This window comes from Hemiscyllium ocellatum, chromosome 23 (genome assembly GCF_020745735.1).
Source record: "Hemiscyllium ocellatum isolate sHemOce1 chromosome 23, sHemOce1.pat.X.cur, whole genome shotgun sequence".
NCBI lineage: Eukaryota > Metazoa > Chordata > Chondrichthyes > Orectolobiformes > Hemiscylliidae > Hemiscyllium > Hemiscyllium ocellatum.
The window spans coordinates 38,901,581-38,917,098 of record NC_083423.1 but is presented as its reverse complement, the minus strand read 5'-3'; the positions used below and the strand labels follow the sequence as shown (position 1 = coordinate 38,917,098).

At 38.0% G+C, this 15,518-nt stretch overlaps 1 protein-coding gene across 1 annotated transcript in view; it reads right to left on the bottom strand.

Moving 5' to 3' along the window:
* Positions 1-2,640: 2,640 nt before the first annotated feature.
* The window catches only part of LOC132826749 (inhibitor of nuclear factor kappa-B kinase-interacting protein-like), a 27,961-nt gene continuing 15,083 nt past the window's right edge, over positions 2,641-15,518 (bottom strand). The window contains exon 3 of the mRNA XM_060842904.1: positions 2,641-4,466. Coding sequence (XP_060698887.1) covers positions 3,708-4,466 — 759 coding nt within the window. The 3' untranslated portion in view covers positions 2,641-3,707. The remainder of the gene's footprint in view (positions 4,467-15,518) is intronic.

Sequence of the window (15,518 nt, the reverse complement as noted above, 5' to 3'; positions counted from 1 at the left end):
CTGTGACAAGCAGTGCCCTTCACATCAAAGGGCAATGTTGTGTGATCAAACAGTGAAGGGGAGGGCAGGGCCTAAATCAAAATAGAATTGGAGGGGGAAATGATGCACTCCACTCCCTGCGGCACCCACCTCTCCCTGAACAACTCCAGGGTGTTGGTGGAGACCACGTGCTCCTTCTCCAGAGACACCTGGACTCTAACATAACCGCAGAAGAGGGGTACATTCCTGTTTTTAATCTTTCAGCCTGATTGGACCAAATTAACAGCTGCAATGGGAACTCCACCTGGCTGACCTCATTACAATCACTTATTTCATTTGGCACCCAATCTTTCAGAGTGAAAACCGACCTTTTTTTCTCATTAATTGATGTGATGTTAGTGTTACTGGCTGGGTTAGCATTTATTGCCTTTTGAGAAGGTTGGGTTAGTTGCTTTCTTTCACCACTGTAGTCTATTTGCTGTAGGTAAACCCACAATGCCATTCGGGAGAGAATTCCAAAGTTTTGACACGGTAAAGGAATTGCAATATATTTCTAAGTCCGTAAGAAATAGGAACAGGAGTAGGCTGTGGTGCCTGGTCCACCATTCAATGGGATCCCGGCTGATCTGACATTCCTCATATGCCCTTTCCTGCATTTTTCCCCTTAACCCATGACTCCCTTGCTGTTCAAATATCTAAATTCGCCTTAAATATACACTCTGTCTCCATGGCAAAATTCCAAAGACTCTCAACTCTCCAAAGTTCTTCCTCTCAGTCTTAAATTGGCCTCCAGAATCTCCCATGAGGAGAAACACCCTCTCAGCATTTACTCTGTCAAGTCCTTTATGAATCATTCATGTCTCAATAACATCATTTCTCATTCTTTTAAACTTCAGTGTAGAGTCCCAATCTGTTTAGCCTTTGCTCACAAGACAACCACCCATCCCAGGGATCATCCTAGTTAACCATCGCCAATAAAATTATATCTTTCAATAATTAAGGGAACCAAAACTGTTCACATATTCTTGATGTGGTCTCACCATCACTTTTATTGTTGCAGTAAGACCACCCTTGTACTCCAACTCCCTTGAAATAAGGGCCAAAATTCCATTACCCTTCCTGATTAGATGCTGCACCTGTGTGCTAGATTTCTATGTCTTCTGCACGAGTATCCCCAAGTCCCTTTGTGTTGCAGTTTTCTACAGTTTTTCTTTTAACTAATAGCTGTTCTCCTTTCTCAAGTGAATAACTTCACATTTTCCCACATTATACCCCATTTGTCAACTTTATGCCCACTTTCTTAACCCAATATCTTTCTGTAAACTGTTTATATCCCTCTTGCTAACTGTCTTTTCACCTACTCAGGATGGTGAATGGCTTGGGGAGAACTGTCAGGTGGCGGTGTTGCCTTGTATCTGTTGCCCTTAACCTTTTAGATGGTTGTGGTCATGGATTTGGAAGATATTAATTAAGGAGCAGTGGTGAATTTCGGCATTGCATCTTACAGATGGTAACTGTTAAAGGGAGTGAACGTGATACAAATCAAGCAGGCTGATTTGTTCTGGATGACATCAAGCTTGTTGAGTTTTGTTGCAGCTGCACTCGTCCAGGCTAGTGGGGAGTATTCCATCACACTCCTGACTTGTGCCTTGTAGACACTGCACAGAGTGAGAAGACAAATTATTCACATCAGACATGTAGTCACTGCATTCATGAGAGTTGAGAGTTTGGTCAATGGTAACCCCAGGCTGTTCACAGTACGGTATTCAGTGATTGTAATGTCACTGAATGTTAAAGGGGATATGGTTAGACTCTCTCTTCTTGGCGACTGGTATTGCTTGCTCAAATCTGGATATTATCCAGATCCTGCTACAATCGGGAATTAACTGCTTCAGTATCTGTGAATGGTCCTGAAAATTGTACATCATCTGCAAATATCTATGCTTCTAACATTATGACTGAGGGAAGGGCACTGATGATGCAGCTGAAGATGGTTGGCCCTGACAGACTGGAACTTCTGTGGTGCAGTGGTAGAGACCATACCACTGAGGAAGAAGACCCAGGTTCAAGAACTCCTGCAGAGCTGAGATATCTAGAGCTGAGCTGAGATGACTGACTATTAAAAAATAAGGCTAGTATGGCTCCAACCAGCCTTACAGTGGCCATTTTTAAAAAGAGGTCAGATAAGTCAGACGTGGAGGAGAGCAACCATCTCAACACAGTGGGAGAAGACTAATGTGTCATTGCTTCCATGATTGTGAAGTCAGCCACCATGTTTCCAATGGTGACTGATTGCACTAACTCCAGCTAGGAAAAGGATAGCCACTTAGAATTGAAATGAGGAAAATTTCTTCACCTAGGCTGTAAATGGTGAATCTTTAGAATATGCCACATCAGAGGGCTGAGAATGTTCAGTCCACAAATAATACTCAAAGATGAGATTGCTAGATCTTAGATACAAAGGGAGTTACTGGACCTGGGAATACAGTGGCAAAGTAGTTGGTGTAGAATATTAATCATTGTCTTATCGAATGGGCAGCAAGCTTCAGCATAATTCTCTCTCTCTCTCTCTCTCTCTCTCTCTCTATTTCTCATGTACTTTTTCACATGCCAATGCCATCTGAAAGAATTTCACATACAATGAATTACATTACAGTTCAGTGACAGGATAATTATAAGTAATTTTAATAATGCAAGTCAATTTAAGGTAATTTAACATGCAATACTAGAATAAATATATGGTTTGGATGCTAAAGATAGCAAGTTAATACACTACGAATATCTAATGAATGACAACAGTTCATACATATCAAATGTATCATTGCAAATGGTGGCAGGATAATAATTTGTACAAAGTCTTAAAATTTAATACTACAGAACAACACATTTCCACTGTGGAGAAATAGAACATCATTTTATCAACAGACCTTCACGTGAGGTCCCACTCTCCATCATACTATTTTGAAAGCTATTCGACTATATCAGGCACTCCACCACAAAAACAAACTGAAGACTATATCAGCCTCGACCATGCTTCAGGACTGCCAGTCCCAATGGTCAACCAACTTGAATGATGTTAAGCATTTCCAACAAGACAGAGAAAATACGTCAAAAAGAGCAAATTTCATTATCAGCAAAAACATAGCCAAAGAAGTTATATTATCGAGTAGAAGTAGACACCAAACATGACAGAAATTTCTCTCAGCACTTTTTGTGCATAGGTCAGCATATGTCTGTTTGAAAATAAAAAAAAAAGGAATTTCAAATGTTCAATATTGTGCTAGAATCTTATGGTTCAGCTTCAGGATTAGGACTTACCATTGTGTTATAATTCACAAATACTTTTTAAACTTACTTTTCATTGTATCTGGTGAAATTCTATCAGCAAATCATTACAGACTCAATGATACTGCAGTGTAAATAATAGAATCTGTGTGTGGAAAAATTTTTATTTTAAAAAGCACAACTTATTCTGAAAATATCTTGCATTCCAAACCTCTGCTGCAGTCTGAGGAAAAGTCACTTGCTTGTCTTTTCCATTTCTTAAAATTTTTCATGAGAACGGAATAAATATTGTAACATCATGCCTATTGTAATGCAACACGACACAATATCCTTAGTAATATGAAAACAAAGAACTCTGGCATGAATGAAAATCAGGTTGACAGCTTTAGATAATTACACTTAAAATCTCCAAACTCTTATCTTGCTGGAGGAAAAATCTATGATCACTGACCCAGAGTAGTGACCTGACCTAGACGATCTTTTGCATTCTGACTGTCATTTGTAATTGCAGTGCAATTAGCTAGTTCTTTCCTTAAATTGGCAAGCTCCTCATTTCTTTTCAGTAGATCAGAAGAAATTTGACCAATCCTTCCAATCAGATCATTTATTTGTGGTTCCAAGAGAGAGAAACTCTTTCTGACGTTGTAAACTTTAGGTTTAAGGTCATTGGCAAACATAACTGCTTTAACAAGTTTAGCTCGACTATCTTCCAAACTCAAAAGTCTGTCTGAAAGATTAATATCTTCAACCTTCAATTCAGTCAATTTCTTCTGTAGTAATTCAATTCTGTCTGTATTTCCAGATACCATATTCTTAAGTTGGGTGACTCTTTCAACACTCGTTGCAATTAAGTTCCCGATGCTGTGAACAGCAGTTTTTTCGACATTATTCACCTTGTTTTCCAGTTCATGCAAAGAATCTTTCAGTAAACTAATATCTGAATCCAGACCAGATATCCGTCGAATGTCAGTTCTCACACCAGAAAGTTTTGTGGTGACATCACTAGATATTTGAACTGTATTCTTGTCTATCCTGTCAATGGTATCAGAAAGAGAAACTAATTTTTCATCCAATTTATTTCGTTTTTCTGTGATGCTGGATGACCATATCTTCATTTTCATGATTTCTGTTTGCAGGTATTCTACTTGCTTCAGCAGTGAATGATCTTTAAGTTTGCTCATAATTTCTTGTGCACTTTCACACTATGTAGAGAAAGAAACTATGTCAATGATGATACCATAAGTATAAAATTACAAATTCATTTGCATGTTTGTTCTTTCATTATATAGATCAGTAATAATTGTATTGTACCTTTTCATCTTTATCAATAACATGTCAAAATGTGTGCATATGCAATAGATTAACTTGAAATGTACTATTATTATTTCAGCAAGTACAGCATCAGTTTTGTACTCAAGTTCCCACAAACAGCAATGAACTAAATGACCATTAATATTCTTGTTCTGTGTTGGCTGATGAAGAAATATTAGTGGAGAGAATGTCTTGCTCTTCCTGAAACACTGCTATGAAATATTTAAGAAACATCTTAATCAAAAGTACATTGTATGCAGACACATGATCTCATCTGAAGCACAATGCAGGGGTTCTGCTGTACTAGAGCCGACATTATGCCTTCAGTTAATGCAATTCCTATATTTAAAGAGGGGGTTGTCATCTAGTCAGGTCAAGACCAATTGAAATTAAGGAACAGATGATAGTTATATGTTAGTTAAGGGATTACTAAGTGACCACTTGACTGGGTATAAGTATAAGAGGAATATATAATCACTGCTGTTATAACTTGTGATGAGAATGGAAATAAAATCCTGATGCGAAAACTATATGATCTAGATTGATCGACAAGTATTTTATTAAGTTTTCGTTGGTATTTAGATAGAAGACAATGGTAGTGTAGTAGATGTAATTTACCTGGACTTTCAAAACACATTTGGTAAGGTGCTTCATAATATATTAACGACTAAGATCAGAGAATGTAGATCCAAAGGACAAGTGATGAAATGGATTGCTTGTTCCTCTCAGGTTAGAAAACAATGTGGGAATTAAAGGTGGTTATTCAGAGTGGCTGCAATTGGAAATAGTGATCCAGAAGGGAGAATGCTGGGGACACTGTTTTTCATAATTTACATCCACAATGTAGATTTGGGAATCAAAAGTAGCATTACTGAATATGTGGATTACGCCAAAGTAGGGAGGAAAGTCAATACTGATGAGGTCGTTAACAAATTACAATGAGATATTAATGAACTTGCAGAATGGACAAATAATTGGCAAAAGACTCAACATAGATAAGCCAGAGATAGTATATTTTGGTAGGAGGAATCAGGCAGTAAGTTCTTACTTGGAAGATGCAAGTGTAGATGGAGTACAGAAAAAATGGATCGCTGAGTACAAATACAATAATAAAGGCGATGAAATAAATCAAACCAAACACACAACTATTTCTTGAGGTATGGAATTGAAGAGTAAGGAGGTTATGCAAAACCTATATCAAGGTTTGGTTAGATCACACTTGTACTTCTCATCACCATGTTGTAAAAAGTACTTTGAAGCACTGGAGAAGGTTCAGAGAAAAGTAATATTGATTATGCCAGAAATACATATGTATGCGTGACAGGAAAGAATTGACTACTTTTTTTTCTTGGAAAAAAAAGGCTGAATGATTATCTAACAGTTATTGAAATGATGAAAAATGTTTATAGAATGGATAAAGGGAATGCTTCCTCTCATAAGTAAAAGCATAACTGGAGGCTATCAAAATAATATAAACAATTGCTAAGAAATCTAGTAGCAATTCAGAATAAATTTATTTAATGAAAACAATGATAAGAATGTGGAAATTGCTAACACAAAGTGTCTAAAATAAATAGTATTGAAACAGTTAAGGTAAATCAAGCTTATGAGGGAGGTGATTATAAGGATGGATTTAGATGAGGAAGATGAGAGAAGTCTTGTGTATTGCATAGCTAGCGATGTAGCTAGATTAAAGTAAGTAGCCTGTATCTGCCATCCGTATCAGGTCCTGCCAATATCTGACTCCAGGCCCAAAGCAATATGGTTCTTTACTGCCCCCTGGACAATTGAGTTGGTAAATAAATGCTGGCCTAACATGGACAAATTTTTTAAAAAATTACACAATCCTCTGAAAATTCTGGACTCAAATTCTTCAGATGAGACTGTTAACTGAGCCAAGTTAATACGCATATAAATTACATAGTTTGCTGCTGTCAAATAATTAGTTACCAAAACATGTTTTATTCTGCAGCTGCCTTTGTGAATTCTACTTACGTGATGTGCCATCATTCATATGGAATTACCAAATCAAATAATTTCTGTCTGTTACTTAACATCGCAGTATAAAGTAACTCAATACTGTCCATAAGGTCAGATATGTCTAAAATTCTAAATAATCAAACATTATCCTCAACTATAGGTTAGGTAAATTTATGTCACAATGGAGCCTGTTTTAGGTCACAATGTCCTTAGGTTACAGAATGTCAATAAACCCCACATTACAGGTCACTTTGGTCTGTCTCAATAGCTGTGAATTTTTGGCTTGCTTATGAAGGGGTTGATCCAGGCTGTAATTTACATGCATGACTATTTTTGAGAATATGAAAACAAATTACTGGATAAATTCAACTGGTCTCTGACAGTGTCTGTGGAGAGAAAAAAGCAGAGTTAATGCTTTGAATCCAACATGATTCTTTGGAAATGAACAGAAACCACTTCCCTTAGCTCCTCTTAGTATTTTCAATTTTGTTACATTTCTGCTGTACCTGCATCACACAGCAGTTGAAAAAGTTGCAGCTGTACAGGGCACTGTTGGAATATTGCGTGCAATTCTGGTCTCCTTCCTATCGAAAAGATGTTGTGAAACTTGAAAGTGTTCAGAAAAGCTTTACAAGGATGTTGCAAGGGTTGGAGGATTTGAGCTATGGGGAGAGGCTGAACAGGCTGGGGCTGTTTTCCCTGGAGCGTTGGAGGGTGAGGGGTGACCTTATAGAGGTTTACAAAATTATGAGGGACATGGATAGGATAAATAGACAAAGTCTTTTCCCCGTGGTTGGGGAGTCCAGAACTAGAGGGCATAGGTTTAGGGTGAGAGGGAAAAGATATAAAAGAGACCTAAGGGGCAACTTTATCACGCAGAGGGTGGTACGTGTATGGAAAGAGCTGCCAGAGGATGTGATGGAGGCTGGTACAATTGCAACATTTAAAAGGCATTTGGATGGGTATATGAATACGAAGGGTTTGGAGGGATATGGGCCGGGTGCTGGCAGGTGGGACTAGATTGGGTTGGGATATCTGGTCGGCATGGACGGGTTGGACTGAAGGGTCTGTTTCCATGCTGCACATCTCTATGACTCTATAAGAACACTCAGACCTTCAAGCCAATATTAGCACTGACTGGCACATTCATGGCCCATCTGTGACTTTCATCCATATATCCACTATTGTCCTGTATCTTTCACTTACTTTGTTATTTTTGGTAACCTATTTCAGATTTAAAGTTAAAACTTGATCTGCCATCAATTGCCAGTTGTATAAGAGTTCCAGACTTCTATCTGCTATATGTAGTATTTTTAAATTTCACTTCTGAAAGGTCTGAAATGTTTGGCTACTATCCCTAATCCTTAAATATATAAACAACAGAATAGGATATTAACTGTTACACTTAATGCCTTGAAAATGCTGATCACCCCTTAATCTTCAAAATTCCAGGAAATACAATCCTAGTTTGCATGATCTCCCCATGTGACTTAACCCTTAGAATCCTGGTATCATTTTCATAAATCTACATACCACGTCTGTCACAGCCAACACATCCTTGCTAAGAACTAATCATTGTATCACAGGTTTAGTTCAACAATAGCTTGATACAGCTATAGCATAACCTCTATGCCATCATGTTCATAGCCTTTTAACTATAAAGACCAAATTTACCTGCTTTACTGATTATTTTCTATACCTATTCACAACACTTTAATGATCTCTGTACAGGGGTCACAAGTCTACTGGTATCTCCAGCATTTCCAGCTTTACACCTCTTGGAAGTTACTTTGATGTATTCTTCTTAGGTCCAAAGTCGTATGACCTCATATTTGCCTGCGCTGTAATCCATTTGTCCCAGTTTTAAACACATTATGAAATTATGAATAACTCTTGGTACTTTTAGGATATTACTCAAATGATTCACATTGCTGTCTATCATTGTGCCAATGGTAAAACTGATGATGTGGCTTTCTATCTGATCAAAGTCATTAATAAATAGTGGCAATACTTGAGGTCCCAACATATATCCTTTAAAGAACAGTGATTGTCATATCCTACCATGTGCAGTACCTATCCTTTATTCTAATTGTCTCCTGCCACTTAACCAAGCTCCTAACCAGCTCAAGCACTTTCCCTGAATTCCACATTCAATTGCTGTTCCTAAATTCTGTTCTCTAGTAAGTTTCTGTCAAAAGATTCGGCTCACGGCTTTAATGCTCCCTAGGTTTTGTCTCCCTTGCTTGAACATCAGGTGCAATTCTAACATATACCGCATCAAAAAAAACCTTTAGCCATGACAGTTAAGGCATCTTTAATGTTCACACAATGTTTTTGGCCTTCTGAGAATGAAAACCATCTGGTCATTTTAGAAGGATGAGGGGGGAGATCACTGTTAGATATGGAATACTGAGAGGCCTAGACAGAACGGCCATGTAGATGATGTTTCCACTAGTAGGAGAGATTAGGACCAGAGGACCAGTGTGAAGGGATGAGTCTTTTAAACTGAAATGAGGAATTCCTTCAGCCACAGGGTGGTGGAATTCATTGCTGCAAAGTTTTGGAGTGCATTTAACACAGAGGTAGACAAGTTCTTGATTAGTAAGGGGATCAAGGGTTACAAGGAGAAAGCAGGAGAATGGGGTTGAGAAGCATATCAGCCATGATCAAATAAGGAAACAGACTTTATGGGCTGAATGGACTAATTCTGATCCTATATTTTATGGTCTTGGGGATTTTTTTAACTCCATATATGCCACTGTTTTCCTCATTTCTATCAATTTGCTTACAAAGGCATATTGGGAGTAGGTAGGAAAGTAAATATGAAACACAAGAACAACCGTCATCGTAGGAAATGGTAGATAGGCTTGACAGAACACATGAACATACTTTCCATTATCACTCCTTTCTCTTGTCTGTTCCATTGGGGCATGAAGAAAAAGGGTAGACTAAATTGCTAGGGCAAGGGCTTCGCATAAGTGACTTGAGTGTAAAAGATTATCATTCTGGAATGGGAAAGGATATAGGAGAGTAGCAATGATAATTAAGGTGAAAGGGAGAAATGATACAACATAAAGAATTCTGACTCCTGAATATGGGGGTGGGTGGGAGGATGGGAGATACCTCTGACACTTTGAAAGCTGCACAAGCAAATGATCTGGCTTTTTAAAGCAATGATTATTGCAATAATATCCAAATTATCCTGTAAACGTCCAGCATGAATGAGAAATATATATGTAATCATTGACACCGACTACAATAACTCACCAGTTAGAAATGTGGGTACACCAGTATCTTAGATTAGGACAACGCTATCTTGGTGTGTTTTCAATGTGCATACCATAAGCCAATAGTTGAAGCTTGAATCACTTTGTTAGGTTTCTAAATTGGAGTATTTGTATTTGGGCTCCCAAGACTGTAAAGAGGACAGGAGGATTTGATAGGCAGATAACCCAACCATAGAATTTGTAATTGTAGTGTGAAACACCGAGAAGGGAGACCCATCCATTGATATGTATCATTCTTTAATCATATTTGGCTTGCAACGGTAAAAGGGTTTTAAGACTAAGTTCATTGTAAAGAACTGAGCTAATTCAGGACTCTCCATTTACCTAAACATTTTTAAGAGAAAGAATACTAAATAAAGCAGATGTAATTAAATTTCTGGTAAAATTCCTTTGTTGAAAGAAAGATTCAAATAAGGTCTAAAGTTACCTAAAACAGAGTTACCATGAAAAAGCTGGATTTAAGTGTTATCTTTACAATTATAACTGCATTTTCTAATGAGACAAAGGAAGATTCTAAAGCAGCTGGAACTAATGATCAAAGAACATGAATTCAAATCCCATCATGAGTGGTAACAGTTAAAGGGACCATGAAGCAGCTAAGTCTACTGGTTCTCCAGTGCTTTTTTTTAGGAAAGGCAACCATTCTTATCCTGTCTCAGCTACATGAGACTCCAGTTGCACACCATTATGGCTACCTCTTAACTGTCCTTTGAAGTGGCCAAATAAGCCAGCTAGGGTAACTGAAATGGGACACAATTATAAACTTTCCCGGGCCTGAGAATAAATGAATAAAAATAAAGTATGCATTGCAAAAATAATTCTGTGTTAAGGTTTGAAAGAACCCAAACTATTTGCAAATATACATTACTTCTTTTATATTTTGTGAAAGTTATAGATTCATACGGTTGTTAGAATATTAGCAACAGCATCTTACCTAAATAATGCACAAAAACAGGAAATGCTGAAACAAAAATCAGGTGAACAGCACTTATGAAGAGAGCAACTGGATTCATATATTGTGTGCAACAATGTTCAAACACGAAGTTTAAAACCCCTGAACTGCACTTAAAACAGAAAGAGACGAAAGGGAACAAGCAAGAAAACACAAAACGAGAATGCAAATGGGATTAGAAAAACAGGAAACCTGCCAGCTACATTTCCAAGTTTACTGCCACTATATTCAGTTTTAATGTCCCTATGTCAAATGTGGATGTAGCTCAGAGACTGAGGGGTGGGGGAAGCCAGCAGGAAGATGGAAATGTTTGGGGTTGAATCGAATTCTTTGCCACCATTTCTTGACTACAGCAGCCAGATTAAGATGTTGGTTGGATGATAGTCATGCAGGCCTCTGATAACTGCCTACAACCAGTGAATGAAGGACAATGGGGCACACGTGATTGGGTGAATGGAGAAGCAGGTCATTGGGTGAATGAAGCACAGGTAATCAGGAGAATGGAATATAGGTGATTGGTAGTAGGAAGAAGTCTGGAGTCCAGAAATAGAACTGAAGGCTAGAATCAAGAAGGGTCAGGAGAAATCACATGCTGCACAGAACATGAGTAGCCAGAATTGAGGTGATTCATCTTCTAGTCTGGGTAATTCAGGTCTGATTGGTCCTTAAATGACTCTGCAGTAGTCTACACAAATTTTAACAATAACCCTTTATTTATAGATTCAACTTGTAGAGGTGTGGATTTACACAACTTCCTCCAAATAAATGCTCTCTTAGTCATGTAATCTTATCATCATATTACAGTCTCTTGAGTTAACAGCATGAGCCTATTACTTCACATCTCTGACTCCATCTGTCCATGTCTCTGTTTATTTATACACCCCACTCCCTCCATAAAATCTCAAACATCACAGGGTCAGTCTCTCAGATGGATTAAAAACCACCACTTAATATTGTTTGCATTTGTTTCTAAGGTCAATGGTCTCTTACACTCTTCCTTCTCCAACCTGGATTGTGCATTCCTTGAATGTTTGTAGAGCTTCCAGTCGGTCAACCGTCATCATCAGGATCAGAGTAGAATGTCTATTTGTATGGTTTATTTTCATTATTACAAAAGGTATTTGAATTCTCCATACATTTTGTGATACTTCTACCAATATTATCACTCTGTTCGGCTCTCTCAAGGACAGAACTGTTGTTAGTGTTGAATCTATTCTTCTTTCCCAACTGAGGAATTATCAATTCTCTTACTTGATGATGATTGAAGTTCCTCATTTGTTTTTCTCTTCACAATTTCTCACTCTATCATGGTCTTCTTCATAACATGAGGCTTACAAGTTGAAAGAAGTTGTGTTCGCACTCTTCTCCCCATCAACAATTCCTCTGGAGATAATTCATTTTGTCATGGTGATGATCATTAACTCAACAGCTAAATGAATACTATTTTTTCAGTTTTTTTTAATAGTTCTAACTCCTCTTTCTGTGACACAATTTGTTTGTGGTAATGAGGTGAATTCATCCTTTGAAAGAACTAATTTCTTGACAGATTCTCTCCATTTCTCTCATGGCAATCCATGGTCAGGTATAATCACGTCAGAAAATCCTATGTCAAATGAATTTGGTTTAATGATTTTGTCACTATCTGCTGTGATACTGTGGAGACAGTTTATCTCAATTCACCTGGAGTCAATAATATGGAAGCCTCTTTCAACTCACATAAGCTCATTCCTAACCTTTCCCAAGCTCTTGGGTAGAATCGTGATGATTTTGCCCAACACTGATATTTCTTGCAATTATATAATCTGTGAGGAATATTCTTTCTGATAATTAGAGGTATTAACAATCTTTGAGTTTAATCAGAATATATCCTGGCCATCCATCCTTTCTAATCTGGGGATGTTCTTTGTTTTGAGTTTCTCTAACTTCTTTCAACATTTTCTTTGATGTGTTGAAGTTTCCTGTTATTGATGATAGAGATATTGCCATCTCCATTATCAACTCCAAACCTGGTCTTTCATCCTCTTAAATGGTACCTGGATAAAGTAGCAGCTGTTCGCTTGGTCCTTCTTTTGGAATATTCTGTGACTGAGTGATATCTCATCAAACACAATTTGAAGCACTGAATGCCAGATTGCAGCTTTATAATTGCATTAATGTGAAAAGGAACTACAGGCATTTAATCTTATCAATCTTGAAGCTTAGCTGTATGACACAGTGAGAGAAATTCCCATGCACATATTGCGATAAGGCTTTCATTTTCAAAATTGTGCTGCACTTTTTCTTGGTTTCCATTATAACCTTGAAGCATAATACATTGATTTCCATTTCCATTTTTCTGAACTTGTCACAGCTCTGCATCTGAAACTGTGGATGACGCAGCTGCAGCTATGAATGTTGCTAAGTGGGTTATATTGTCATAGAGATGTACAGCACGGAAACAGACCCTTCTGTCCAACTTGTCCATACCAACCAGATTTCCTAAAACAAGGAGATCAGAATTGTGTGCAGTATTCCAAAAGTGACCTAACCAATGGTTTGTACAGTCGCAACATACCATCTCAACTCCTCCACTCAATGCATTGACCAATATCATCTTTGCTAACCTGTCTACCTGTGACTACACTACACTTCAAGGCACTACAAACCTGCATCCTCTGTCTTTTTGCTGTAAACATTCCCCAGGATCCTCCCATTAAGCGTGTAAGTCCAGCCCTGATTTGCCCTACCAAAATGCAATACCTCACATTTATCTGAATTACACACTGCCACTCCTTGGCCCATCTGATCAAGGTCCCATTGTACTCTGAGATAACCTTCTTCACGATTCACTTCACCACCAATTTTGGTGTCATCTGCAAACTTATTAACCATCCCTCCTAATTTACATCCAAATCATTTATGTAACTGACAAAAAAGCACTGCACCCAACACTAATCCTTAAGGCAAGCCACTGATCACAGTCCTCCAGTCTGAAAAACAACCCTCCACCATCACTCTCTGTCGCCTACGTCCAAGCCAATTTTGTATTCAAATGGCTAGCTCTCCCTGAATTACGTGATTTAACCTTGCTAACCAGTCTACCATGCAGAACCTTGTCAAATGTGTTGCTGAAGTCCATATAGACAACACACTCCTTTCTGTTTTCAATCTTTTTCATCATTTCTTCAAAAAACTCAATCAAATTGGTAAGACATGATTTCCCACATACAAAGCCATGTTGACTATCCCTAATTAGCTATTGTCTTCCTAAATACACGTAAATCCTGTCCCTCTGAATCCTCTCCAACAACTTACCCACCAATGACGTCAGGCTCACCGGTCTGTAGTTCCCTTGCTTTTTCTTTTCACCTCTCTTAAAAAATGTCACCATGTTAGCCAACCTCCAGTATTTCATCACCTCATCCATGGCTATCAGTGATACATATATCTCAGCAAGCAGATCCCAGGGATTTGTCTACCTTTAAGCATTTTAAAACATCCAACGCCATCTCCTCTGTAATATAAACATTTTTCAAGACTTCTTTGATTAACATTCCAGCACCGCTGTTGGTTTACACTCAACAGCTCTCTAAATGGTTCACTGATTGCTAATAGATTAGATAAAAATTTCACGTCTTGATGAACAATCCCTAGAAATCTTTTTAGCTCTGTTATGTTCTCGGGTTACGGAAATTCTTTGACCACCTTCATTATTCCTGTAGCTTGCACTGTAAATTTTAAGAACTTGATAATAGGATTCGCAAATTCACTTCGTGTTAGGCTTCCTCATGTTTTCAGCTATCCCAACTCGATGATCATGTTCTTTCTCTGTTGAAGCACGTATTAGAATATCATTAGTTGAGTTCCGAGAAGGACAAGGAGGACAAAGTGTTAACAGCAAGTGTGTTATTATGAAGATGTTTAGTCTTCAAGCAACGAGGTTAGTCTAAGTTGTTTCCTGCCCAAAATGGCCAATGTCATTTGAGTGGACTCTCAAGGTGATAGTTCACCATACTTAACACGAATACATGCCATCCATATGGGACAATATTTCATCCTGTCCTTGAAGTATCTGGCATAGTTGATGGTCCACTTACTAAATGTAGATTGAAGAGCAGATTTTTACGAAAAAGTAACGTGCATTTAAGGCTTTAAAAGATTCTCATCCATCCCTTTTTTAGTGCTTTCTGTTCAATATTTCCTCAGTCATCACAGAGGTGCACTTCTGATGGGCTTTCTACCATCAGGAATGGTTCAGAGAGTGGTAGAGATGGGTCAAAGATCCACCTGAAGCTCTGCTGCAGCTCATACTTTGATCCTGCTCTCTGTCATGTTGGCTGCTCACTGGAAGTGGAAGAATTTTCTCTGTAGTCTAACTATTTCTGTGTCTTGCTACCTTCATAGCATATCTTCAGTAATAGCCATTTTTGGTTTTTACTTTGTTACATATAGTGTCCATGTGCTTCTACCTTGTTGCCACTAGATGGTTGAGGTGATAGAGGTCTGAGTGCCTCTTACAGAACACTACAAAAGTCTGTGGACATCTTATCAACATTGCTTTACTCAAAGACTAACAATATAAAATTACACTTGCTCACAGTGTCTCATCCATGAGATCTCTTCCCAGGTCTTTTAGTCATGTAACTATATATCATTTCAATGTGATCTCTTTTGCATGCTATTATCCTATTATTTCTCAGGGGCACATAGCAGCATCTTTGGTGAGCTGGTAGGGAAGATGGAGA